The following is a 27,642-nucleotide window of genomic DNA, read 5'->3' as shown; positions in this document are numbered from 1 at the left end:
TACTCGGAGGATATTTTTTAAAAACATCCATGAAATGTAAAACAGCTTTTTCCTGGTTCCAAATATGTTGTGAATCTAAATGTATGATGAAGTTAGGCTTTTCTGTAACTGAGAAGATGTACTTAGAACCTGTACTTTGTCATCTGTTACTTTCCCTTAGTGAGACAGCCCGTGCATCACTAATAAAAAAGAATTCTCTGTACTTAGTTAAGTTATAGTTGCTTCTGTAGGTGGTACTTGCAGCACAAGACTGACTTCTGCCTATAGTGTGGGCACACGACTTGGGTGTGTTTCTTATTCAGTATTGCAGACTCCTGTTCTTTGTTTGGGAGACAAGCTTGAGAAGAATAAAAACTTGTTTAAACTCTTGTCTTTATTTCAGCTTACCTTAGTTGGAAGATCAGCACCTGTTCATAGTGACAGTAATTAATATAGGTTTTTACTAAATGAAAGAAGTCAATGCCTTCAGATCTGATAAGCCTGTTGTAGGACTCTGGGCTAATTACACAGTTGCTTAGCAGCAAAATGTAGCAAAATAGCCAGAAATTTGAAGAGCTAGTCCTTATCACACAGCAGTTCTATAATAAACATAGATGATGTCATGTGTTGATGCTAGAATTTCTGGTTTGGCTCTTATGGGTGATCTTAAACTTGGAATTAATCTTGAGGCCTGGTGCCTTGGTGTGGATGAATTGTAGGTCAGTTGCTTTGTGGTCTTTGTGCTGAACATTGCTGTTAAAACAGCTGGGGACACTTGGCATAGACTCTGATGAGGAGGCCAAAAGTTTGGCATTGTAGGTGAAGGCAGAACAACACAGCTTCTAAATACTCTTGTTTTGTTCACAGCAAACTGAGTGCCATCAATGATGAATATATAAAGAACAGGGAAGAGTATGAAGAGGCTCAGGATGCAATTGTTAAGGAAATCATTAACATTGCTTCAGGTGAATATGCCACTGTTGATGTGTGTCACAGTCTGGAGTGCTGGGAGGGAGGACTTGCTGTTTCTTTGAGGGACTTTTACAGAGACAAACTGTAATATTGCCCAAAGAATTGGTGTCAAAAATGAGGTGTGGCTTTCAGACAGTTGTTGAAAGTTTGAAGTATGAATTGTCTTCTGTTGCCAGACCCTTTCCTGGCATTGCTTCAGATGTGCAGTGATGAGGTTTGTGCAAATGCTAATCCCATAATAGGAGCAAAAATAAGGCCTTAAGGGTCACATCTATCCTTCACCTACCTCCCTGACTCTGGGCATCTTCACCCAGACAGCAGAGCAGAATAGGTAAAGGACAACAGAGAACTGAAGGAGTGGGACCTGAGGTCTAAGAGCATTGATGAGCAGTATATGATCAAGTTAGTTGCTGCTTACATGGTAATAAATATTATTGGTTTCCTAAGTTATTTCCCTATATTTTGCTCCAAGATTGCCTACTTACAGGGCATTCTTTACTATCCTTCACCAAAAGCAGAAGGGACACTGGGGAATTTGGGCTGTAGACTCTAGTCCCTCATCCCTTTCACAGAAGAAACCAAACACCAAAACTTCAAAAGCCAAACAAAAGAACTTCAAAAGCTGGTACTGGGGATGCTGGGCCATCTATCCTGGTGTCACAGGCTCTGTATCTGACAGACCCCTCCCTCCCATCATTCACACAAACACAGGTGGCTGCTGTGTCTCAAGTGTCTTTTCTTGTGTGAGCATCAGAGTGCTGTGTATTGTTCATGAAGGAAACTTACTGGATTTCCAGCTGAGGGAAAATAATCAGCATGGCCTCACCTCCTCCTTTCCTTAGTCTGAGGAAGTCTCCTTGATATTCAAGGCATGGGAACCTCAGGATTGCATCCTAGGCTCTCCCAGGAGTTGACTTTCCTCTTGAAGAAAATTGTTACTGCAGATGAATTACTTGCTGGACTCAGTGTAGGCTTCAAGGTACCTTCTCAGCAGGAGCAAAAGACTAGTTACTGGCACTGAGCTCCATCTCCTGTGTGCACACCAGGTTATGCAGAGCCCATGCAGACCATGAACGACGTGATAGCCCAGCTGGATGCCATTGTCAGCTTTGCCCACGTGTCCAACGGGGCTCCCGTGCCCTACGTGCGGCCCGTGGTGCTGGAGAAGGGCCAGGGCAGGATGGTGCTGAGAGGGGCCCGGCACCCCTGCATCGAGGTGCAGGACGAGGTGGCCTTCATCCCCAATGACATCACCTTCGAGAAGGGCAAGCGGATGTTCCACATTATTACTGGTAAATATTGCCCATCTCTTCTTTGTTTGTTATTTACTTTGTGAATGTCTCGGGTATTTCCAATAATGATGTCTTTTTAAAAAGGAAAAACCGAACCAGCAACAGGCAAAACAAATCAGCAACCTAATAAAATTCTGTCAAAACAATTTCTCTCATCAAGGGCGAGCAGCTACTGAGTTATCATCTTTCTGCATGGGGAATAAGATTTAGCTCTGGAAAAGAAGGGAGGGTATTTTGTAAGCTATTATTTATTGCTAGTTTTGATTATATTTTTTTTAAAAGTGTCCACAATGTTCATGTTACCTTTGACTGTGGATATTCTCTATATTTCTGTACATACAGGCACAGTTCTCATCTTCCAAACTAACAGTAATGGAGTTGGTTATTGTAATTTTAGTTGTAGTGCACTATTTGGTGAAGGTGATCACTAATTTACAAATAGTCATTTGTGAAGAAAAGAGAGGCTGCTGGACAGTAGAAAATAAGAAATTAGTCCTTCCCTAAAGTAAGATCTTAGTGAATGTAACTCCACAAACCAGGCAACCTTAGGAGCTGAAAAGCCTGACCCTGCTAAAGTGGTTTGGAAAATTCCACTAGGCATCAATTGTACTTTGTTAGTGTTTTCTTTGTGAAGCATTAAAGTTGATTTTAAATGCAAAACATGTTTCAATGACTGTACCATTTTTTACCCTTTTCTCTGGTGTAATTAAGATAATTTTACTACACACTAAAACATGTTTAGTGTTTATAGATTTAATTGAATCTAAATTTCCATCCAGATGTCCTTAACATACGTTCTGAGTGGCAAAGATCTGAAATTAGAGAATAATTAATGAGCACTTCTAACATAATCAAAAAGAAAAATCAAAAATCTGAATTAATGCATGGTAACACGCTTCTTTTTCTGGTTAGCGAAAGTGTAAAATTAGTTTTAATTATCGGTTTTCTGGATAGTACTTTTTTTTCATTTGTATTTCAGTTAAAATTAACTGCTTAATATCTGGGTTTGCTGATTCTGAGTGACTCATTAGCTTGTACCCAGTCTGTAACTGAGCTGTTTAATTTTTACAGAGAAATTGTAATAGTAGTTTCTAATAATTTGTTTTCACCTCAATTCTTAAGCAGAAATAAATACTGATAATTTTTTAATTTAAAGCTTATTAGTTTTAGGTATGAATACATGTTTTAGATGACTGCTTATACTTTTGAAAAGTCTCAAAACTTTTGAAGGCCCCTGATTTTCTGTGATCACCTTTCTTTTGAAAAAGGAGCATTCAGTAAGACAAACAATCAAGCCTTGTTAGCCCTGGAGCCACTTGTTGCACCTGTTAGACAAGTTTGCTGCTCTTTTGTGGCAAGAAAGTAATAAATTTAAACACTCTTTGTTCTAATTTAGAGCCTGGTCTCCTTTTAAAAAACTGTTGAATTGTAAAAAGATGATGCTTTTTCAATTAATTTTTTGAAAATTTCTTCTTTAGGCCCTAACATGGGGGGAAAATCAACATACATCCGGCAGACAGGGGTGATTGTTCTCATGGCCCAGATTGGGTGTTTTGTGCCCTGTGAGTCTGCAGAAATTACCATTGTGGATTGTATCCTGGCTCGGGTGGGAGCAGGAGACAGCCAGCTCAAAGGAGTGTCTACTTTCATGGCTGAGATGCTGGAAACTGCCTCAATCCTCAGGCAAGTCCTGTGCTTCTGTTTGATTGTCTTGGTGGGGGTTGATGGGCAAAAAAGTGCTTTAAGAGAAGTGCATTTGAGATTTTTCTTTTGTGGGGAATCTTAGTGGAGAATTGTCACATTCACATTTTCTGAAAAATCCCTTCACCCAGGATTTTTCTCCTGGGAAGCTGAGAAGCCTCAGAGAAGAATGAAAACAATAATTATGTCATTTGCTTCTCCTGTGTTTTGCTCATGTGGAATGTGTTTGAAGATTGTTTACTCACAAGTGATTGTTTCATTGGTTTTCTGTGAATTATTTTGACTCATTTGCCAATCAGTGCCAAGCTGTGTTGAGACTCTGGAGAGAGTCACGAATTTTCATTATTATCTTTTCAGCATTCTGTAAGTATCCTTGCTGTATTCTTTAGAATAGTTTAGTATAGTATTCTTTAATATAGTATCATAAAATAATAAATTAGCCTTCTGAGAACATGGAGTCAGATTCATCATTACTGCCTTAGTCTGGAGGCAACCCAAGTACAATAGAGAATCTCAAGTTCTTTTTAGCTGGTGCATAAGTTCTGGAAGTAGCCTTCTCTTTATTCCAGTGGTCAATACAGAGTTGCTACCAAGAGGCCAAAGTCTAAATGGGACCAAGAACCTAGTGTGGAATGAACCTAGTGTGGAATCTAATGTGGATCTGTGTGATGCTGTATCTGCACTATATTTGTTAATAAGAACAGCCTTTTGTCTCTTCCATGCTCTGCATCCACAGCATAACCTGTGATACTCCAAAATCCAGAGTTCATGCTGCTATCAGACATTAACAAATGCTCTTGTGCTTTTAGGACAGCAACTGAGAACTCCCTGATTATCATTGATGAGCTGGGAAGAGGAACTTCCACCTACGACGGCTTTGGCTTAGCCTGGGCTATCTCGGAATACATTGCCAGCAAAATCTGTGGGTTTGCCATGTTTGCTACACACTTCCATGAGCTCACAGCTCTTGCTGACCAAGTGCCAACAGTCAATAACCTCCATGTCACTGCTCTGACCAGCGATGACACACTCACCATGCTTTATCGGGTCAAGGAAGGTAAGGCTGGGTCTCAGCTTTGAGAAAAGTGTGAGAGACCTGAGAGAGAAAAATATCAATGTGTGGATTTTTTGTTTTGGGTTTTGTTGTTGTTGTTGTTTGGTGGTTTTTTGTTTGTTTGTGGGTTTTTTTGGTGATTTGTTTTGGTTTGTTTTTTGTTTGGGGTTTTTTGGTGGTTTTGGGTTTTTTTGGTTTTTTGCGTTTTTTTAGGTGTTTTTATGGGTGTTTTTGTTATTGTTGTTTTTTGGTTTTGTTGGTTTTTTGTTTGTTTGTTTTTTTACCTTATTTTGCTTTTGTTTTTTGGGGGATTTTTTTGGTTGTTTTGTGTTTGCGTTTTGGTTTTTGGTTTTTTTTGTTTTGTTTTTTGTTAAGGTTGGGATTAAATATGTGAGATAGTGTTTGTCGTTCAGATTTAGATGTTTCTTAGTGTTTATGTATACTACACTCTTATAAGTTGTGAGTTCTGCAGTGCTTTACTAATAAATTAAAAAATGGAGCCATATTTCTCTTTCTAGAAGGTCTTTTAAGGATAAACTGTTTAATTAAGAGATGGCACTTAAATTATTTTTATTTTAACTTAATAACTAACTACTTGTGACCCTCAATGTGGACTTTATCTAATTCCACGTTACTTAAACTCATGAAGGAGAAGGATTAGCTTCTGCTCTAAAATTTCTGTTTTGTTTTATATATATTACTATATTCAAGAACTTAAAACTCCAAGTTTTTTATTATGTGATATTACACTTTCTATTCAAACTACACACTTATAATCCTAGTTCTATTGTTCAATTTTGGAAGTTTTCTCTATGGCTTCAGGTTAATTGCAGTGTTCTCTTGGGGGTCAGTGCTTGTCAGCGCAGAAAGTCAAAAATTGTCAGTAACCAGGGTTCCAGCATTAATGGGAAAAAAAAATCCTCCCCCAGTTTGTGTCATTTGCCAGGCTTGGGGTAATATTATAGATATATATATATAGATAGATAGATATGTAGTTCTCTGTCCATGGACAGTGTGTGTGACAGAAGCTCTGTGTGAACACAGTAGGTGATGATGTTAATGACTATTTCTTAAGCTGTCTAGGCTATTTCTGCCACTCAGGTTGATGCTTTTGAGTTGCTCCCTTTTTCTTTTTTAAAGAAGAAGGGTTCCAGAAGGTTATTTTCAGTTTTCCTAAAACAGCTATTTTAACCTGCTGATGGAAGAGACTTACATTTCTTAAACTGTTCTTTTAAAAGAAATGAGTGCACCTTTTATGTGCTGACAGTTTTTAATAATGGCTATTTCATTGTAATAAGACTTAGTCTTACATTGCCCAATTTATACAGGAGTTTGATATAGGAAAAATCATATGGGTAATTTTTAGCAAATGGCATCACAATAAAACAAGAAGTAGCCTGGTTTGTTAGTATAATTGCTGTTAGATGTATTTAATTAAAGTCTTTTAGTGGATCCAGTTATTCCTTTCAGTATTAAATTAAACAATTTTTAATTAGGCATAATTTCATCTATTCCTCTTGTTTCCCTGTATCCCCATCATTTGTTTTTGTTCCCTTCAGTAGGAGCCTGTATTTATTGCTAAATAAAGCAGAGCTGTAACTGTGCCTTGCAAGGTGTGTCCATTTATGGCATTTCTAATTTAGATGTGAACTCTACAGTGATTTTGAATTGTTCTCACTAGAGTATTTCAGTCCAGTTGGCAACCTCTGGGCTGAGGTTTTGATTTAAAATGTGGGCAGAGTGCTCCTTCTCACTCTGTGTACCTCTTAATTTTCCTCTTCTGAGTTCCACAGCAGAGGAATGACTTAGGTAACACTTCAATGGGTAGAGCAGGGTTACTGTAGAACACTCTGGCTATCCTGGATCTGATACCTTGCTGGTTTTACTCCTATGACATTACTAACTGCCTACTTCTTACCCATTTCTTCTGGTTTTAAGTCCATTAAATTACTTCATTTCTTGCCCGTAGATTACATGTATGACCGCTTCTAATTTTGTGTTCTCCTCTGGCTATAATCTTGCAGCTAGCTTTTGGGTACTTTCCTGTGAAGCTGTGGGAGACTGCTCTGAGCAAGGGGAATCACAGTAGGAGCAGAAGTAAGGGATGCTCTTGAGGAATGCCCAGTTTTTGCTTGAATATTACTCCACATTGCTGTGGCTCTGGTTCCCACTGGAGAGGAGGTGTCTGTGGTTCTTTCCTAGTTTGCTGTTCCCCATCTTCTCCAGCACATGTTGAGCTCCTTCCACAAAGTGCATGCTCGAATTGGTGCTTAAAAGGTGACTTAGTGTGGCATTGGAACTGAATAAAAATAGTCATAAAAATAGTCATGAACTGCTGCACATGGATACCAAGTGGATTTTGTGCAGCAGGAGATGGTGATGTACAGAATCTGCCAACAAGCCATCTTTAGGTGCCTTAGTTTGAGCATGTTGGTTGAGGAGGGAGTCAATATGCACTGTATCAAAACCTTCTACATCCTTTGGAACAATAGCTCCTACAGTAAAGCCCCCTAATATTCCCCAGACTGTTGGGTGGGTTCTCTTTCATCAACCTACTCCTTTTGATTTTAAAATCTATATTAATTCAGCCATTCTGGTCATGATAAGAACTGTAGAAACCCAGTTTCATATTTTTCTTCAGTCAGTTTTGCCATTTTTAGTCATACACATCTTTGTACGTGCAAGGTCTTTTCATGCCACCCATTTTCTTGGAAGTGCTGTTGAGCATGGAGACACAATTTTTTTATCTATCTACTTAAACCTCTGTCAGAGGAGATGCAACACTCTGAAATCTTCAGCTTTAAGTACCTGGTCTCCAATCAGATATTCATCTCTCACCTAAGTTTCTGCATTTAGTGTTGTGCTCTTTCCCTTTTGGGGTTGTCATATTGCTCCATCAGGGATGTGCATATAGGCAGCTCAGATACAGCTGTGTTTTGAAACAAGTAGCAGGTTTGATGTTGTTTGAAATGTATAACCAGACCTGAAAAGCATGACAAGGAACTTTTTTGCAGTGTTTTCAACCATGTCTTTGTGCTTCAAGAGTGACAAAATCACCAGAAGAGGAGACACATGAAGTGCTGTTCTCCAGGCCTCTGCTCAGGATTCTCTGAGCTGAGAACTGAGTTAGCTCTGGGTCTGGGCAGGTGTGTCTTTTTAAAACAAAATCAAGAAGACAAATCCCTGCTTAAATGTGTTCCTTTCCTTTAAGAAACCTGAGAGATTACAGGGTTAATAAAAGAGAAAAAGTCTAAATGCTAAGTATTCCTTCACCTATTCTTTGGTTATCTGGTATTTAATAGATTATTAGTTAACAAAAAAAAAACCCTACTGTCATTTTGCAAGTGTAATTAATTTATTCTTAACTCCTTTTTGGAGACCAGAATTAAAAGGCTGTAGCAATATCTGTGGGAGGACAAATGGAATTATGATAATGTAAACAAATAAGAATTGATAGATTTTTATAGAGGGCTTTTGATACTGAAGTGAAAATTGTTTTATGTAACTGTGTATAATTTACATATTCTGAGTAATTAAGAGGACTTTTCTCGAACATGTTATGAACAGTGTATTAATTGATGTAAGTGTGAAGTTACAGTTGAGAGATTTTGGTATAATTAAAGATGACTCCTGAAGACTGAGGAATTGTGTGGCACAGATGCAAAGGAGGAGAGAGATGATAAAGAATACAACATTTTTAATATTTGTCTATACACACACACATATATATTTATATAGGTATAGAGTAAATGTGAGAGGTACCTATTAAAAACATGCAAATTATTATATTCTACAGACTGTGCCAGAATACTTTAGTAAAAATAATTGTTCAATTTGATTCAAATACTAGAGGGAAATACTCTCTGTCTGAAGAGTTTTCCATTTCTTCTCAAAGCACTTTGGAGCTCTGCAATTACTGCTCTAATAGAGCCTAATTAAATAAGAGCATATTAATTAAATAAGAGCATATTCTTTGTGTTATCATTTTTAGTAGAAAAGGTAAATCAGAAAGTGTTGAGGAGAAACAAATAATGTCACACACTTAATTTTTCAGAACAGAGAACTATTACAAGCATGCCCATATAATCTCTGTGTAGCCATATTGTCTTCTAAGAATTCTTAACTGGGTTTTTTTCCTCTGCATCCAGGTGTTTGTGACCAGAGTTTTGGAATACATGTAGCAGAGTTGGCGGCTTTCCCAAAACATGTGATAGAAAGTGCAAGAGAGAAAGCATTGGAGCTGGAGGAGTTTCAAAACATTGGCAAGTCCAAGGAATCTGAAGGAGAGCCACCAGCCAAGAAATTATACAGAGAAAGAGAGGTTTGCTGTCAGAAATATTTTTTAAAATTTGAATTGCTGAAGCAAAATCATTTAAGGATTCAGATTCCCCCAAAGCCTGAGGATAATTACCCTGTAATGTATTTTTCCATTACAAAATGGCTTGGCTACAAGGTTTGCTAGGAGTTGAGGAGATGTTCAGGGCTAGTGAGTTTGATTTAGATTAATTTCAATTTAATGTAGGCAAGAATTTTATCTAAAAACATAGATTTAAGATACAGCTTTTGTTACCATTGTGTAGAATATTCTTGGCTCTGCAGTTGGGTCACACCTGGTTTTGCTCCCCCTTGTCTGAGTGTTCATTTGGTGCCATGGTGTTCTTGGAGCCCAGTGTGATCAATCTGTTCACACCAGAGGAAAGCTGAATACCCAGCCTTCTCCTTGGTTCCCTTCCCTGTCCCATCAGAACTGTCACATCTCAGAAGCTTTTCATACCAAAGAACACACCAATCAGTACCTGGAATGGCTGATTTACACCTGATTTACAGGTGTCACAAAGCAAAGGTTCTTTAGAGAACCTTCCTTCCCAAGTAGTGCAGAGGAAAACAAAGGCTGCAGGAAGCTTTCACAGAACATCCTGTGTTGTCTTGTTGCTGGATTAAGAGTCCTGACAGTGGCATCTGTGGCAGACTCCTGGGAAATCCAGTGTTGCTGCTTTGTGGCTTGCATTGGTTTTTGTCCAGTGTAGCTGGGCCCTCCTTGCTGCGTGCATGCAAACCTGCTTGCAGAGCTTTGTTCTGTGTCCCAGCAGCCAGCCTGAAACTCCCCAGCCATGTACCACCCTGATCTCCTTCTGGCAGAGACTAGGGACTGCTCCAGTGTTTGGAAGCCTTGAAGTGTTAGTCCACATCCAGAGCACTTGCTACATTTAAAAAGCCTTTGCTCTAGAAAGAGGCTGTTACCTGTTACTTTATTTTCAGTTTTAGAGGTCAACTGCATTTGTTGTTCCTGGCTCAGTAAGTGGATCTGATGCTTTAGATGAACAGTCTCTGGTTTGTTCTGCTTTTTTGCAGAGACTTTTTTACTGCCAGAGGGCTTCCCCTCCAGCTACCTCAGTGGCTCCACTATTACCTTTCCTGTGTCAGGCATTGTGGTGAAGGAATTTTTAGATTAGTTGGACCTGGCTGCATGGTCCTAAGTTGGTGTAAATTAAATTGACATAGCAAAAGCTTGTGACAAGTACAGCATCATGTTTTATTCTTGGGTGTTTCAGTAATAGAAAATATGCCATAAACCCTCTAGGCAATAGAATGGCAGAGCTTTAGATGTCTCACCCAAAGAATTTGTCTGCCTTGGTTAACACTATGTGTAGAGGGAAAAGGGTACTATTACTTTTTGGAAACTTCTGCACTGAAAGCTACTGTATCAGTCTTAAATGATAAGAGGAAAACTCAGTGAACTTTTCAGTAGAATTCTACAATGCAGGGGAGTGGACAAACTTCTGCATTCTGGACCAGTTGTTTCCAGTACAGGGATTCTGAATACTGTTCATTGCAATGTTTGTTCTTGCTATTTAAGTCAGATTGTTTAGAAGTTCCACTTTGCCTGTTTGTGTAAAAGCATATGCATAAAGCCTAATTATCATCTGTTCTCCTTGGTGACGGCCACTCTGCAGTTGCTTGGTTACAATTTGTCCTTTCCTTTTGCATGTTGAAGCATTGCTTTTGATTGACAGTCCCTTCCAAAAGTAACTAGTTTGGGTAATATGACCATTCTGGTGCTATTACTGCTGGCAGTGCTCACCTCATGTTGCTGCACACTGGAATTAAGTGTGGAACACTTACAGGAGATTGCAGTGTTAAATACTGTATTTATGCTGATCAACTGGTGCTTTTTGCTCATGCATGGAAAAAGAACTTCTGGTACCAGTGCAAGTGGTTTGTTCTGGTGTTCAGAACTTGATAGCAAGGACAAAAATAACCATGATTTTTGCCTGCACTTAGTTTCTGCTGATGAACAATACTTTGTATCTATAGGGAATTTGGAAAATTCCTGCTTCTAAACAGGAAAATTCTAAACACCTTTTCTGTTTTCTTTTCCTTCTCTTCATTTCAGGAAGGTGAAAAGATAATTCAGGATTTTCTTTGTCAAGTGAAAGCATTGCCCTTGACAGATATGTCAGAAGAAGACATCAAAGTCAAGTTGAAGCAGCTGAGAAATGACGTGCTGGCAAAGAACAACAGTTTTGTGAATGAAATAATTTCTCGAACGAAAGTTACATCATGAAATGTGCAAGAACAGGATACAGCTCCTGAGGCATATTTTGTATTGAAAGAACTGTAATTTTCTTGTCTTGTAGCTTTTATACTTTATGATACTTGTGCTCATTTATGTAGGCATTTTTTCTTGGATTGTAATTATTTTGTAAAAAATTCTGAGCACGTTACGTGCCAGATTCCTGCTTTAGTTGGGATCATTTTGTCCTGTTAGAAGTTTGCAATAAAATGGTTTTTCATATTGAGTGTTATTGACTTCACTAAGAGAATGTGTAATGCTTGTCCAGAAGTGTGCTAGAAAGTCTGACAGCTGAGGTGTCAAACAGTTGCCAGAGCCTTGGAAAGCAGCAGTAGGTACACAAAATCTTTGTCCTGGGCCGTGCTTCTTTTTTGTGTGATGCAATTGTATTAATTAATTCACTGAAGATTTAGTAGTGCTGTATTAGTGCTCCATTAGGAAAAATCCATCTAAGTGTGTCTAGGTGGCCAAGAAGGCCAGCAGCACCCTGGCCTGTATCAGCAAGAGTGTGGCCATCAGGACCAGGGCAGGGATTGTCCCCCTGCACTTGGCAAAGGTGAGGCCACACCTCCAGTGCTGTGTCCAGTTCTGGGCCCCTCACTATGGGAAACACACTGAGGTGCTGGAGAGGCTCCAGAGGAGGACAGTGGAGCTGAACAAGGGTCTGGATCACAAGTCTGATGAGAAACAGCTGGGGAGGCTCAGCCTGGACCAAAGGAGTCTCAAGGGAGACCTTATCCCTCTCTACAAATCCCTGGAAGTAGGGTGTAGCCAGGTGGGGATTGGTCTCTTCTCCCAAATGACAAATGATAGGAAAAAACAGCCTCAAATTGCACCAGAGGAGTTTTAGGTTGGGTATTAGGAAAAACTTCTTCCCCAAAAGGGCTGTCAAACCATGGAACAGGCCACCTGGAGAAGTGTTGGAATCACCACCCTGGATGTATTGGCAATGCACATGGATGTGGCACTCAGGGACATGGCTCAGTGGTGGCCCTGGCAGTGCTGGGTTAATGGTTGGATTCCACAATCTTTGGTCTTTTCCAACCAGATGTCTCTGCAGTTTGTCAGAAATTTTTTGTGTGTGTACCTGCACAGGTCTTGGGAGGGGTGAGGTTGGGTGGGAGGGACTTTTTTTGTTATGTGAATGGTAGTGCTTGAGTCAAATACACTGCAGGCCTGCTCTTGCTGCCTGAGTTGTGGTTTTGTAATGGAAGCAGAGGCTGGGGTGAAGTTACATTTCAACTGGAATGTCTGAGCTGATCATGATTACTGAAGGCTGTCTACAAAGTAAGAATACATTGATTTTTATCTGATGCGCTTCTCTCATTGAGGCAGTTTGAAAGCATGCTGGTACAAGTTTATTTTCTCCTTGAAATGTAGCATTTTAAATTGTAACTGAAGGATACTACCTATATTTAAAACTGTCAGCGTTGAAAGACTAATGGGAAAAGTTGTTTGTTGCAGGAGATGATAGAAATAAAATCATGCTGAAGATGTTAGGCAAACTTGCTGTGTTCAGAGATTGCATCAGTGGGTGTGTGCTGGGGACAGCAGTGCTGCTGTTAAACTGAGCTATAGTGCTGTGTCAGGGATTCATGTGTTGCAGTGGTGTCCATTTAAACATTTAAATAGTCATAAAAGAGGTGTGATGTTCAGTTTGCTCTTGGATAATGCTTGTACTTAGACCAGGACTGGGACATATTAGATCTGCTTTACAGAAGCACTAAAGGCTTGTTTGAGAGGTTGGGGTGCTGCATAACACCTTTCTGGCCATTAAATTAAAATGTATTTTGCTTACAAAAACAAAAACAGATTTGCATTTACAAACAGCACAGTTAATGCATGGTGTGGAAAAGCATCAGAATGAAAAATCTGTTGCATAAAGTAACAATGTATGTTTTTGCAATTTTGATTGTTTCAACCACCAAAGTATCCAAAAATGTTGGCTCGCACTGTTTTAGGTTATTGATAGAAAGGTTCCTGTGAGACTGGAATGGCTGGTACTGACAGCCTCTGCCTGTGCATGCTGAGATCCCTGTGGTCTGAGCAAAAACACCCCTTGCTCAGTGTCGTGTCCATGTAACCAAGAGAACAGCCATAAAACCACCAGAGGTCATCTCTCCCAGGAATTTCTCTGCTGTCCCTCTGACCCTGTGAGCACTTTTAAGTGTCTGTTTAGCCAAGGAATTCCTCACTGAGCTGCCACCAGCAAGAGGAGCCACTTCTCTGCTTCCCTCATTGCCTTTGTGTTCTTTGTGTCCACTCTTCCCTTTCTGGGTGCAGTGCCTCAGTTCTGTGTGTCTGCAGCGTGCTGAGGACAGGCTGCTTCTATGTTTGTATTGCAGTTGGAGGCTGATAGAGGTGCTCCTGTGTGGCCAGATTTGCCTGTCTCAGGGTGAAAGGTGCTCGTGTGTTACTCAGGAATGATGGGCCAGCACCTTCTGTGTGCTTCAGAGAGGGTCTCGTGTGTCTGCAGCAAAGAAGATTCAGGTTTTCTCATTTTTTTTTTTCACTCTCAGGTTTCCCTTCAACACTCACAAGGAAGAAAGGTGCAAATTAACAAGATTTTAAAGGTAATCTTTTGAACTGTTTTTCTCTTCTACACTACACTTCCCCCTCCCTCTGCTGCTGGATATAGGCAGGAAGAGATCAGGCAGGGTTAAGTCTCCATATGCCAGAGCTGCTGGCAAACTGGGTTACAGGTACTGTGATTTCATCTGAGCAGGCTGGGTGGCTATTTTTGCTGGTTCTAATTTAGCTTTTTGTTCAGAAATGTACCTATGGGGCAGGAGCAATTCCACAACTTGTCTGCTTATTACAGAGCTGTGCTAGGGATGCAAAGATTATCAAAATTCCAAAGGAAATGAATGAGGCTGTTGAGGAGCAGTGAGGCCATGCAGTGTTGGCCTTCAATAAAGATGCAAGGTTCTCTTTGCTCCTTCACCTGAGAAAGCTGGACACTGAGTGCTGCAGGCAAGTGGTCTTTTTGGGCTCTGCTCTTTTCATCTAGAAGGCTTTTCATGAAGAAAACTGCATTAGATGAGGTAAAACAAAAGAGGTGACGTGAGCAAACACTGAAGGAATTAATTTTACTTTGGTGATTTCACTGCCCTTTTAGGGATCAGGAGCACCTGGTAGCCAGCCTGATGAGAAAGTGTTGGGTTTACCTCTTGGGTTGTGGTCAAAGGCTCCAGTTAGGGCTGGATGACTCCAGGGATCAAAGGAATGCTGCCTGCCAGATTTGGGCTTGTCTGCATATTCCAGCCTGCATCTGTGCCTGTTCATCTCAAATAATAATGTAGTCACCAAGTGGCTCTGTGCCTCTTTCCTCTGCTGGAGCTGAGGTGGTTCTGGAATCAGAAATGGCAGAGCAGGACTGAGGTGAGTCCTTGCCCACTGGAAGTGGCACTGACAGTGTCCTGAGGAGACTTGCAGAGCTTTGGATCCCTGCTGGTGACAATGACCCTGCTGGTGGCCTGGCTTTGCAGAGCAATGCAACTTTGCCTCAGCTCTTAGGGCATGCAGCTGTTCTGGGCTGACAACCACCCTGGCAGTACTGGCAGTGCTCCTGCTCTGACTTTTCCAGGTCCAGGGAAGCCTGGGGGAGAGCTCGTTGCTGAGCTCTGGGATTGTGTGAGCAGTTTCATCTGGTTTGGTGTGAGATTAGGATGCTGGTTTAAACTGGTTTTCATGGCATTAATTTAATGAGTTTTTGAACACCCAGCCACTACACAGGCTGAGCAATTTCTCTGGCTATGAAGCAGTGAGACAGTTGGTCTTGCTATTCTGCACTGGGGCAGATTTATTTGAAAACTCAAGGGAGAGCATTTGCTGCTCTGTATCTGAAGTGTGAGGTGAAGCATTGAGTTCTTTGCCTCTTGCTGACCTGGGAAGAAGGAAAAGAAGTGGCCTCAGGAACCTGAAGCCTTAAAATACAAAGGGAGAGGTGCTGTCATCTTCCTGTGATTGCTGCAACCCTTTCAGGTATAACTTGGCTCTGATGCTGTTTGCTGAAAAAGCCTTGTTAGCAGCTGTCTCTCAGAATTCCTGTTCCTCTCCCAGCCTTGCAGCCTTTCCCAGCCTTTTCCCTGTTCCTGCCAAGCTCCTGCACTGTTCCTGTACACAGGGAGCACCTTGCAGTGCTTCTTTTATGTGCGTGTGTCTCTCTCAGCTGCCAGCAGAGATTTTTATTTGCATGGGGTGGGACAGGGGTAGATGCATCCCTGCACCTGCTGCTTTGCCAGTCAAATTGAGGGGGACCAACCTCTGCTGTTGAAGAGGGAAGTGACAATTTCTGATCCCTTTCAGTGGCAGCTGGGACTTGCCCACCTGACTCAGTGTCCCCTGTCCCCTGACCCAGCAGCAGTGCCTGTAGCTGAAGGAAGCAAAGCAGATGACAGGTTGTGTTTGCTCCTCCAGCTGCAGCAGGCAGTGCTTTCCTAGAGGTGAGAAAATGTGTTTGCTCCTTTCCTTTGTGGGAAAAAGGTGCCTTGGCACCTGCTTTGAGCTGCTTGGTTTCTGTGGCAGTTTCCTTAAGGATGTGATGGCTCTGCCTTTGTGGAGATGGTTGGAAAACTGGAAACAGCAGTGCTGAACAATGAGAGTAGGAGAAAAGCTGTGAATAAATAAATAGGCTGTGCTTATAAGAACATTTCCCCTACTGATCCACCCCATCCTGCTGCATGCTGCAAGGGCATGGCTTATCAGGGCAAGGCACAGGGGGTGGCTTCAATATGCTCACTCTTTCTCCAAGAATTGGGCAGCTGTTCCCCTGTGAGTTGCTGTGGACTCTGGCAAGGGGCTCATGGCCCTGGCAAAGAGCAGACCTGCCCAGGAGGGCTGCTGCCCATCACTCTGGCAGTCTGGTCCCATCTCCAACCCGCTGCTGGGGGAGGCAGGAGGCTGGGCAGCACTCTAAAGTCTGTCTGTGCCTGCCTGAAGGTGCTGCTTTATATCCTGAGGAACATGAATTTTTTTTCCTACTGAGCTTTTGAAATATCTTCTGTCCTGCCCCTTTCTTTTTGTGCACAAAACTTCAGAAAAGCATCCACTGATGTGGTCTTCAGAGCAGAGATTGTCAGTCTTTTCAGCATGCCTGCTGGTTTCCCTTGTGTGGCTGTCCCCAGATGCCTCTGACAGCAGACAGTCCAAGCTTTTAAACCTCTCTGCATCCACCTGACCCCATCCAGAGCTGCCTGGGCTCTCTCTGTGCAGGTGCAGCCCGAGTGGCACTGCAGGGACACAGAGGGAGCCAGCAAACTGTGCCACGTTTGCTGCACGTGCTGCACTTCCTCCCCAGGGCCTCTGGTTCAACAAGGAACACTCTACACAGGATCAGAAATGTAGCTGATTGATCAGAATGTGGTCCCAAGCTCTGCAAGGAATGACAGCATGTGTTACCATGGTGCAAGCCCAGGTTTTGGGTGACTGGGGAAATGCTGTTCAGAAGCATTTCCCCTCTTCTGGATATTTGCAGTAATTCTTTCTTGTGCCTTTCTGCTGCTGAGGTTTTTGCTGACCTGAGTGTCCCTTTCTGGGTTTTCAGGGTCTCAGCATAATGGTAGATAGTTTCCTTATGCTTTCATGTGCTAATGAAGAAGGTAAAAATTAAAAACCAAGATTCATATCAATGTTCACCATCCAAATGACCAGCAAGATGATTCTGATGCTCATTTTAGTGCAGATGCTCTGGCTGCAGTCTTTTTTTGCCATGACCTGGGAGGGCAGTGTGGGAGTTTTGGTTTCTGTACCTACTGATTCTTTTCACCTTGGGCAGTAACAGATGATTCAAGCTCACACTCCCTTTCTGCTTGCAGGAAGTCATCTTTCATATCTTCATTCTGCTGTGGCATTTATCATTCCATTCAGGGACACTGGGATGTGCTGTAGCAATTCACTCCCACCTTGGTGGCAGTCAATGACATTAAAAGGTTAAAAAAAGAAAGGAGCCTGCTTACTTTGTGCCTGCTGTAGAAAAGGATGTGTATGATAATGCCCAAGGCTGGTGGTGCAGGGCCAGGAAATCAGGGGGTGCACAGAGCTCTGTGAGATGTTCCCTCTCTCTGTAGGAACATCCCCAGTGAAAATCAAGGGTTTAAAAGCTGCTCTTCTCCATGCTGGCACAGAAGCCTGAGATGAGAAGAGTGACTGCACCAGCTGGGAGCAGCTCAGATAGTGCAGAATCCATGGTGTGGTCTCCTTTGGTCCAGTTTGGGGGCTCCCTGGCTGCTGTAGGAGCCCTGTCCCCCAGCACAGGCTGGGCCTTTCTCCAGAAGTGTTCTGGAAGGTGCTATTTCAGCACTTGTTTGGCCACTGCTGTTCTGCTCTGGTTATTGCCTTTAACTTAAAGAAAGTCATCTGAGACTTAAACCAGAGGTTTTAGTTTGAGGTTGCCCCAGAAGATGAGCAGCACTTGCTAAGCAGGCAGTGGGCCACCAGCACTGTGAAACACTTGCATGGCTGGGTGGCTTGCTAAATTAAAATATTTGATATTCTGAGGGGGAAGCTCCTGTGAGACTCCAGCTTCGACCTGCCCTTGCAGTGCAGTGACACAGCCCTGGAGCAGAGCTGACCTGGCTCTAGCAGACCTGAGCCATATTCCAATTTCTCCTATAGTAGTGTTTTAACAGCTCCTTCTCTATTTTCTTTTTCTTTCTTTTTTTGGACTCTGAGAAGGAAATCAATTTCTGAGAGGGAAACCTTGCAGGAGCCCCTCTTTCTGTGCTGCTGTGGCTGGATATCAGGCATCATAGCATGATACAGCACTGGTTATGAGAAAGCTGCAGTGCTGTTTATCTTTCTGCTACAGGATTAGCTCTGTAATCTCTCCTGTAAGAGATGTGCTCATTCAGTGGGAATCAGAGGAGCTGCATGAAGTAAATGCTTTTTTTACCCTGAGATTAGACTGGCTGTTGATTTGGCCCATGAATCCATGCTAATGCTGTTGTGCTCCCAGTAGTTCTCAATGGTTTAATTTCTCTCTGGAGTGTAGTTTGTAGATAAAAGTGTAATTTTCTTACTGGAAAACTTGGAAAGCTGATGAGTATCTTGCCCATTAGTATTACAAAGTTCGGTTTTACTGTTTTGTTTTTTTTTTTCAAGAATGAGAACTGATCTCCATCAGTGACTAGATGCTTATTTATCCTGTGCACATGAGAGGAAATCAAACCATCCAAGGCTTTGCTGCACCTCCCACACATCCTGAGGCATGCACTTAGGATTTTTTCCCCGTTACCCTTATAAAAGGATATCATGCAAGGCATCAGGCTGCTTGGAGGTGCTTAATGTGAGCAAGGAGGTTTTTTTTGGGAGTATGGTAACCAGTGCAGTAATCTGACATTTGCAGATAATGCCTGAAAATTTGTTCTTTGGCCCTTCCAGGAGGACACAGGGGGGATGCCTGGTGTGAAATCCTGAGCTGCTGTGCCTGCTTTGGGCCAGTCCCTTTATGAGGCCTGCCCAAGTAGGATCTCGAGGCAAATAGGAAAATTTAGTCTAGAAAATAGATTGCAATGGATCTGGTCTGTAGAGAGCAGGCAGCCAATAATGCATTTCACAGGGAGCTCAGAGAAACCTCCATAAGCATCAGTCAGGAGGGTGTTGGAAAACCCTCCCCTGGCTGTAGTGGCCAAGTGCCTTGTGCACCTTTAGGATGGCGTTGGACACCTTTGGTTGCTGAAGGAGGGAAGCTCTGCTCTGCCTCTCCTGCAGTTTAGTCTGTCCCCAAACACAGTCCTGCTTTGCACTGCAGCCAGCACAGTGCAAATGCTCCATGAAATTCCTCTGCTTTTGGTGCTGTGGAATCGGACAGGCAAACAGGGAGGAGAGGAGAAGCACAGCCATGAGGAGCATGTGCTTAAAATGAAGTGGTACAAAGGGAGAACCACATGCTGCTCGATTTTGCTGTTATGTGAGTCAGGGACAAAATGTGCACCAATTTGAATAGAGCAGGACAAGGTCACTGAGTCTGTGTGTGATGTTTCACTTCTCCCTTCCTTGGGTAGTGAAACCAAGCCCTGAGCCCTTTGAAACTGAATGGGGCTGCTGAACCTGAAGGCTGAAGTGTGGGCAGGTGGGAGAGGCTATAATTTTTGGGTCCCTTCACATGCTGCTCTAAAAAGCCACACAAACAAACAAACTAACAAAAGCTGTTTGCACACAGAAAGTAGTCCTAGTTCTTCTTTTAAAAAAATGTATACACTAGCAAAGTCTTTAAATTCCAGCTGAGGAGGAAAGTGGCTGCTGAGATTGATGCTCCTGAATGTGTACAGGAAGAACAGCTCCAAGAATTGGAAGGCAGAAAGTTTGATGCCATCAGGTTGTCTTGTGCCTGCTGAAAATTCACCTTTCTAGAAATGCTTTTTTCCCACTGATCTGCACCCCCTGTCAGGCCATGTAAAGAACACCCATGAGAGCTGTGGTGAGTAGGATGTGACTCTCTATGTCAGAGTGTGAGCTGTGGAAAATGCCTGGCTGGGCTCTGCTTGTAGCAGTTTCAGAGACCAGCTAGAAACCAGCATAACAGAAATAAGTTCTCAGCTTCAATGTACCCTGAAAGTCAGCAGATTCTGCCTTAAAATGGACTGAGTGGCCAAAAGTGGTTGCTGGAAAAACTGTACAGAAAGATGTTGGCCTTTACCCAGTTCAGAGTGGAGAAGCACATGGACAGGCATCCTCATGGATGTCCTGAAAGGAGACAAACTCTTTGCCTCCCCCCTGAAGCTGGACCCTAAATAAAGCACCACTTTTGTGTCACCCTCCCCTCCCCACTGAGCCCCTCTCTGGGGAGAGCAGCATTTATTCTAACCCTTATTTTTAGTGGCTTGCAGCTCTATAGCCTGTCCAGGTGGAAATATGAGCCTGTCTATTGATAATATATTGGGATTTGAATGACTGAAGTTGTTCAGCAGCAGGGCAAGAAAATCCATGTGGGGACCTGCCACTTCTCTCTCCTTGGGGTGTCTCCACAGCCTGTGTCATTTAATCAGAGCAGAGAAACCTTTGCAGTTTGAACTGAGCACCACACCACTCCCAAGGCAAGTATTGCCTACTCTGAGCTCCCCTCATGGTCTCAACTGCCTTGCAGGTGCTTTAATACTGCCCACAACAAGTTTTCTGCCTGCACAAGAAAGCACTGAAGCAAAGAGCAAGCTCTCTGCAGGATGATGCTCCCAGAGCTGCCAGCATGGCATATTAAACCCTTGTGGGGTACTAGAGAAACACTGGAGGGTATAGGACTGATGCTAATAACACCCAGCTGCAGTTTCTGGAGTTCTAAAAGATTTTAGATGACTTTTAAAATCTTTGAAAGATTTTAAAAGGTGACTGACAGTGCTGAATTATGCAGTGAATGCATCCTCTCCTGATTATATGGGGTGCTACTGGTGCTGACTTGAGCATATCAAAATCATCTCTTGCCCTGAGAAGCCTTCCCCTCAGCCTTGGGCATCTGTGGGTACCAGCAGTGTCTTGGAATGATTTTCTTTATGGGGGTTGTTTCTCTTCTGGCAGGCTGTGCAGAGCCTCCATGCCAGCACCACATTTTCATCAGAAGTGGGGGATGTGGGAATGAAATCATCAGAAATCCCACATCATTTTCATCAGAAATGGGGGATTGGTGCACTGCTGAGCCAAAGGGCTGATGGGCAGAGAGGAAATGTGCCAGGTAAACAGAATGAGAGGAAATGGTTAGATGGGATATTAGGAAAAGATTTTTCATGGAAAATGTTGTCAGCTATTGGAGCAGGCTGCCCAGGGAAGTGATGGAGTCCCCATCCCTGGAAGTATTTAAAAGGGATGTAGATGTGGCACTCAGGGCCATGGTTTAGTGGTGGCCTTGGCAGTGCTGGGTTAATGGTTGGATTCAGTGATCTTACAGGTCTTTCCCAACCTTAATGATTCTGGAAATCTCTGATTCTGGAATTCTCTGATTCTCTGAAAGACTCCCTGTGAGCAGCAGTATCACCCTGAACACCAGACTCCTGCCAACCCACCAGCCCTCCTCCCCTTCTGTTGGGCAAAGACAATGTCTTTAAAACCCTTTAATAAAATGATATTCTTAATTTTAAAAAATGTTTTTTGAATCTCCTCTGCTGGAGTTACATATTTATTTGTTTGAAGGGCATCCAGGAGCACTTCTTTGGGCACCAGTGCCAAACCATCTGCTTGCAGATGGGATGGATGCTGGCTGTGCTCTGTGGCACTGCAGCTGATGCAGGTGCCCAAGAGCCACCTGCCAGGGACACCTGGGCACTGTGGTGGCACCCATTCCCCTGCTCAGAGCTTGGACCCTGAGGTGTCCTGCAGGCCTGACCAAAGTGAGAGGCAGGAAGGTGAGAAATGGCTAAAACACCCCAGCTGACGTGCTGAGACCCCCATGGCATCCCCATCCCTCTCAGTTGTGCAGGAATAGCCCTGGGAGAAGGGTCTGCTGAGATGGATGCTGGACAGCCCCCAGATGCAGCCCAAATTCCCCCAGAGCCACCCAGATCTCCCCACATTTGGCTCCAGGGCTTTGGGGACCTGCCCCTGCTCATGGCAGTGCACAGGGAGTTATCCCCACCTGCATTGCCTGCTGCCTCTGCCTGGGTAAAGTTGTATTTTCTGCTGGGGAGGTGCTCAGAGGGTGCATGAGCCCTCTCTGATGGTATTGCTGGCTGTGCCCATCTTCACCACCTCTGTGGGAAGGCAAGCAAGAGCACCTGTGGCATGAGGCAGGATTTTGCACTGGTTGTTTCCATTTGTTCTGGAAAATAAAAAATGACGTGCTCTGGCAAGATATTTCTGGGGACTTTCCAGCAGAGCCTGTCTGTGGCTCCAGGTCTCTCTGTAGTCTCTGCCCTTTGTAGGTGAAACCAGTCAAAAAGAGTGAACAATCCCTCATGATTGTTTTCACTTGCACTTTTGATGTAATTTTTTTACAGCATTGCAGTGTAGATCAAAATGCACTTAGGCTGGGACGTGATACCATAAAAAAGCTCTTTGGCTTTTCAGTGCCTAGGTACAAAGCAAAAATGAAGTAATTTTTTGGATAGCTTTAAAAATTGCTGAGAGATGCAGCTGTCTTTTCACTAGCAGTTTCAAAACCTAGACTATGCTTTTTTTACACTGCTTTGATAAATGGTTGTTTTGTTACAATCCCACTGAGCTGAGCTGCTTTCCAATTCCTGCTTCCTAATTCTGATACCTGCACAACGGGAGGAATTGTCCCCATCAGCTTTTTATGTGGCAACATCTGCTTTCAGCTCTTTCAATTACCTTTCATAATAATAATAATAATAATAATAATAATAATAATAATAATAATAATACTCTCAGTGGCCTGGTGTCCACTTTCACCAGCTTGGTGTACACAAGGGATTTGGTCTGGTGAAAAATTCAGATACTGCTGAATACTCTGTGTTTCTGTTGGAGCCAAGGTGCTCAAGATTTGTAGGGTCAGGACTCTGATCATCTTCAGGAGATAAGTTGCTGCCTACAACATTGGTCTGGGGCTCAAGGATTTGCTGTTAATTCCTGCACAGGGCTCCCATGTTATGGTGGACAAGTCCTTGACTCTCCGGTGTTTTTCTGTATATAGACTCACAGAATCATTCAGGTTGGAAAAGACTCACAAGACCATCAAATAATGTATATGAAATGAGGGTGCCAAAAATGTCTCATTCAGAGGCTTGTGGAGGAGCCTACAGCTGGTCACGAGATGCTTGGAAATCACCAGCAACAGAAGGGAGCCAAGATGGAGTGTCTGATTCATCCACAGGCTTCTCATTATTGACAGTGCTCTGAGGGGCTAGAAAAAAGGTGATGCACTTCAGATGGAAACAATGACTAAAAAATTATCCTTGATGGTTCATTTTTTTTCTCTAAAGGGCTGTGGATACAGCCTGTAACTGCCTATAACCATTTTTAATATGAGATAATTTCTGCTTTAATGATCTTGCAAATCTCAAGGATATGCTAACATTTACCATCAGCTATTAGATCTACCTAGGAATATTTCACTTCTTCAGTACTAGCAGAGATGATGCTCATGAGAGGTTGCTTAATTATACCTACATTTTCAAAGATGAGCAATAAAAATAAATATTGGTACAAGTCAACATGATTATATGGGTATGAATAATCTTGTCCATATTGGCTTTTTCCTTTCCCATTGCTGATGGTTTTTTACCTGATTTGCAGAGATTTCAGGGATGAGTGTTTCTGTCCCTGTACAATTCAGATGAATTGTTTTGATTTTGCATTGCAAATGCAGTTGATGTAATGAGACATGGGCTGCTGCAGCCCCTGGCATGCACAGGGCTCTGGCCAGGAGTGCAGGAGAAGAATTCTGACCCTGTCTGACCAGGCAGGAATCAGCTGGGGAGAGCCTGAAGCAAAGGTACCCCTACATCTCACCCCAGAGGAGTCCTTCTGGGTTGGTCCCTCCATTGATTTCATCACTTATCTGTCCATATCCTTAAGCTGCAGTAGTGTGTCAGGCTGAATAGCTTTTCTTTCCTGGACATCACAGGTTAGCAGAAATCCTTTATTTGAAAGACACTCTCAAATTCCCACATTTCCTACTAAAAGACCTGAGGCTTGGAGTCACTTGTCCCATATAATTTCCCCAGGAAGGGGTAGGGATGGCCACAGGAACACAGCTCAGCGAGGATGGAGGATTTATCTCTTTTGGGAGACAGAGGAACAGCACAGAGCTCATCTGCCAGTATCCACGTGCAAGGCCTGCCCTTGGTGTAACTTGTGGCAGGGCACAAAACAGTTCTGAAAGCAGAGAGGTGCCATGAGATGGCCTCTCTTAGCACAGCAAACCCTGGCACATCAGTTATGGCTGCTCTGGATCCTCCCCACCAAGCATTTTGTTATTCCTTCCTCTGGTTCACCAGGAGCATGAGAAGGTCAGAAGGGTTTCCGTGGCCAAGGAGCCATACATGCAGGATTTTGCCAGCTGATTGACATTTAGGTGGTGATGGACATATGGACATAAAACTTTGCCCAACAGGCATCCACCTGCAGCTGTTGGGGTGAGGGAAGGGGCTCCTTCTTCTCATTCTGCCAATAGTCCCAAAGCAAAAGTGCCCCCAGTTGTTTGGCACTGCTCCAGGGCTGGGTCACTCAGGACCATCTCTCTTGGTGTCAACACAATGCGTGTGTGAAAGGCAATCAGAAGTTTTCATGCAGAAGACCCGAGACACTCAAACATCAATAAATTCCAAAATGAAGGGTTTGATCATAGCATTATAAACTTCCCACATGAACCATTTTGAATGACTGGAGGGTGACAATCTAAATATAAATGTAATTTCTTTTTTAAAACTGACTTCAGGCACATATATACAGCTTTGGTTGACTTTCAAGAGGAGTCTGTGGGAACATCTGACAGCAAAATTAAGTTATATGTTTCTTGTGGGAGTTTCGTTTCCTCCAAAAACAGCAAACGCCTTGATTCCCTGGCACTCAGATTTTTAAACCTGTAGTCCTAACAGGATATGAACTGTTTTTAATTACCCTCAGTGACAGAATTTTGTCCTTTGAAGGAATCACTTGGGGCAAGGCATGAAGGAGGGAAGGAGAACAAGGACATTTAGTGCAGATGCGAGGGTGAGATTCATTTTTAGGGCTGGTGTGGCGATCAGCTCAGCCATGGGGGTTTTGGCACTGATTTCAGCAGGTCACAGGGTCACACACAGCTCTTGGATTAGCTTGGGAGAATAAAGCAGTGGGAAGGAAACAGAGCACTTGGAAGCCGGCAGAGGAATAAATGGGGTAAGATTCCAATTAAAGTGGATAAAAGCAAAGAGAAAAAGGGTGGGCATGGTGAGGGCTTTAATGACTTGTACAGCACATTCCAAGGGTATTTCAGGTGAAATCTTTTTTGGAACACTCATTCAAATAGCGTCACTTCCACCAAAATAACTGGTTACATGACTAGGGTGAGGTGGATTTTAACCTTTATATAATCTTCCTGTATAAATGCAACAGTTGCACAAAATGTACTTTTTGGATACGGTGTAGGAAGAATTGCAGAATCAGTCAGGTTGATGAAGACCTCTGAGATCATCCAGCCCAACTTTTGACTGAACACCACCATGTCAACTTGGCCATGGCACTGAGTGTCATGTCCAGCTGTTTCTTGAACACCTCCAGGGATGGTGACTCCACCACCTCCCTGGGCAGCCCATTCCAATGCCTGACAGCCCCTTCCATGAAGAAATTCTTCCCGATGTCCAGCATGAACCTCCCCTGGCACAACTTGAGGCTGTGTCCTCTACTCCTCTTGCTGGTTGCCTGGGAGAAGAGCCCAACCCACACCTGGCCACAACCTCCTTTCAGGGAGTATAGAGAGTGATAGGATCACCCCTGAGCTTCCTCTTCCCCAGGACAAACACCCTCAGCTCCCTCGGTCACTCCTCATAAGTCTAGGGATTTATCCTCTAGACCCTTCACCAGCTTCATCCTCTGGATTCACTCCAGCATTTTGAAGGTGTCAGTGTGTTTCTGGGTGTGTGTGACCAGGTGCCCACTGGAGATGGAAGGACAATGAAACCCAGTCCCAGGAAAAACCAGCAGCAAACAATCATCTCAGCCCGATGTCTGGAACCAGTGAAAACCCCGATAGACGATAAACCCCCAAATCTCAGTGCACAGTGTCTAATGACCCACCTGTAATTGCCTCATCCCCTAAACACCAGCCCTGTGCAGGGCTCTTCTCGGGTTTCTGTGATTGAGATGACTCCTGAGGTATTAGAAAACCTTTTTTCCCAGCCCCGTGACTGAAGAAGCTGAGTTCTGCTTTTCAAGGTTGTTTTATTTTCTCTTATCTATAACATTCTTTCTCTGACCTGCTGAGATCTGTCCAGCAGGTTGGGTTGTGGCACAGTCACTGCCCTTGGGGTGGTGTTAACTTTTTATACTATGAACTACATGTACTTTATTTACAATAATTTTCCAATACCTATCACCTCTGTTAGACAGTCTGTATTTACTCTAAACCAGTCTAAAAGTGTCACCATCACAGCAGAAGATGGAGGACAAGAAGAAGGAGAAGAAGGACGGGACATGCCCAGATTCCTCCATCTTGCCTCTTGAACCCCCAAATTCTAAAACCCCAAAATTCTACTTTTTCACCCTGTGACAAATTAACTATCATTCTACTCAAACTTTTGTGGCTTTTAAATCTTCACACAAGGTTGGTGATTGTTTCCAAGGGCTAAAATTGAAAGCATGGGTGTTTTTGACTCTGTGCCAAGGTCTCTGAGCCCCTTGCCAGGGTCTCAAATCACCCAGGGCAGCCAGAGGAATGTCCTGGGTCCTGAAAGGCCATGTCCCAGTGTGGCACAGCAGTGACATGCCAGCAATCAGCCTGGACACCGAGCTGGGAGCTGGAATGAGCATGGGACAAAATCCCAGCGACACCTTTGGGAACTGGAGGCAGCCCCATCATCCTGGTACTGTAAATATAAATGCAGCCCTTATGTGAGGGCTGGGTCCTGCTGTAATAAATTGGATTAAGGGCTATTTTTACATTCCTGCCTCTGGAGAGGTTTTTGGGGGCCTGGAGACAGATGCATGTCATGGCTGGGTACTGGCAGCCCTGTGTCCACCCCTAGAGGGGTCACCGAGGGTCTGAGCAAGCCAGCCCAGGCTTACCTGAGGGCAGCACAGATGAGCTTCCCAGCAGCAGCAGAAACAAGAGCAATCATCTCCCCTGAAATCATCTCACTGAACTTGCTGTCTTCTTCCAGCTCCTGACATGCACCAAGACTGGATGCTTTCACAGAGGCCTTCTGCCCACACCAGGACAAGCCACTCGAGAGACCTCAGGAGCAGCTGTGGGAGCTGCTGGTGCTGCTCATCCTGGTGGGTTTTCCCTTCCACTCATTTGCTTTGTTGCCTTCTTGGAGAGCAGAGCTCAGTGGATTTTTTTTCCCACAAGGAAATGAGCTGAAGTAGCTGGTGACTGCTCAGGGAAATATTTGCGAATCAGGAAGGCACTTGAACAGTAACATCAAAATATAGTGGTGTAAAAGGGTAATTATTAAAACAAAAGATTTCTGATTTTCTGTAATTAT

The 27,642-nt window shown here is 43.3% G+C and overlaps 1 protein-coding gene across 1 annotated transcript in view; it reads left to right on the top strand.

Annotated features, from left to right (window-relative positions):
• The window catches only part of MSH2 (mutS homolog 2), a 47,586-nt gene extending 35,787 nt beyond the window's left edge, over nt 1-11,799 (top strand). Inside the window, exons 11-16 of the mRNA XM_071423376.1 lie at nt 847-944; nt 1,998-2,243; nt 3,722-3,926; nt 4,754-5,001; nt 9,147-9,319; nt 11,393-11,799. Coding sequence (XP_071279477.1) covers nt 847-944; nt 1,998-2,243; nt 3,722-3,926; nt 4,754-5,001; nt 9,147-9,319; nt 11,393-11,563 — 1,141 coding nt within the window. The 3' untranslated portion in view covers nt 11,564-11,799. The remainder of the gene's footprint in view (nt 1-846; nt 945-1,997; nt 2,244-3,721; nt 3,927-4,753; nt 5,002-9,146; nt 9,320-11,392) is intronic.
• The last annotated feature ends 15,843 nt before the right edge of the window (nt 11,800-27,642 follow it).

This window comes from Agelaius tricolor, unplaced genomic scaffold, assembly GCF_023055355.1.
Source record: "Agelaius tricolor isolate 1412-34295 unplaced genomic scaffold, bAgeTri1.0.p SCAF_1, whole genome shotgun sequence".
Classification (NCBI taxonomy): Eukaryota; Metazoa; Chordata; class Aves; order Passeriformes; family Icteridae; genus Agelaius; species Agelaius tricolor.
The sequence above is the reverse complement of the archived record's forward strand: the minus strand, read 5'-3'. Positions and strand labels throughout refer to the sequence as shown.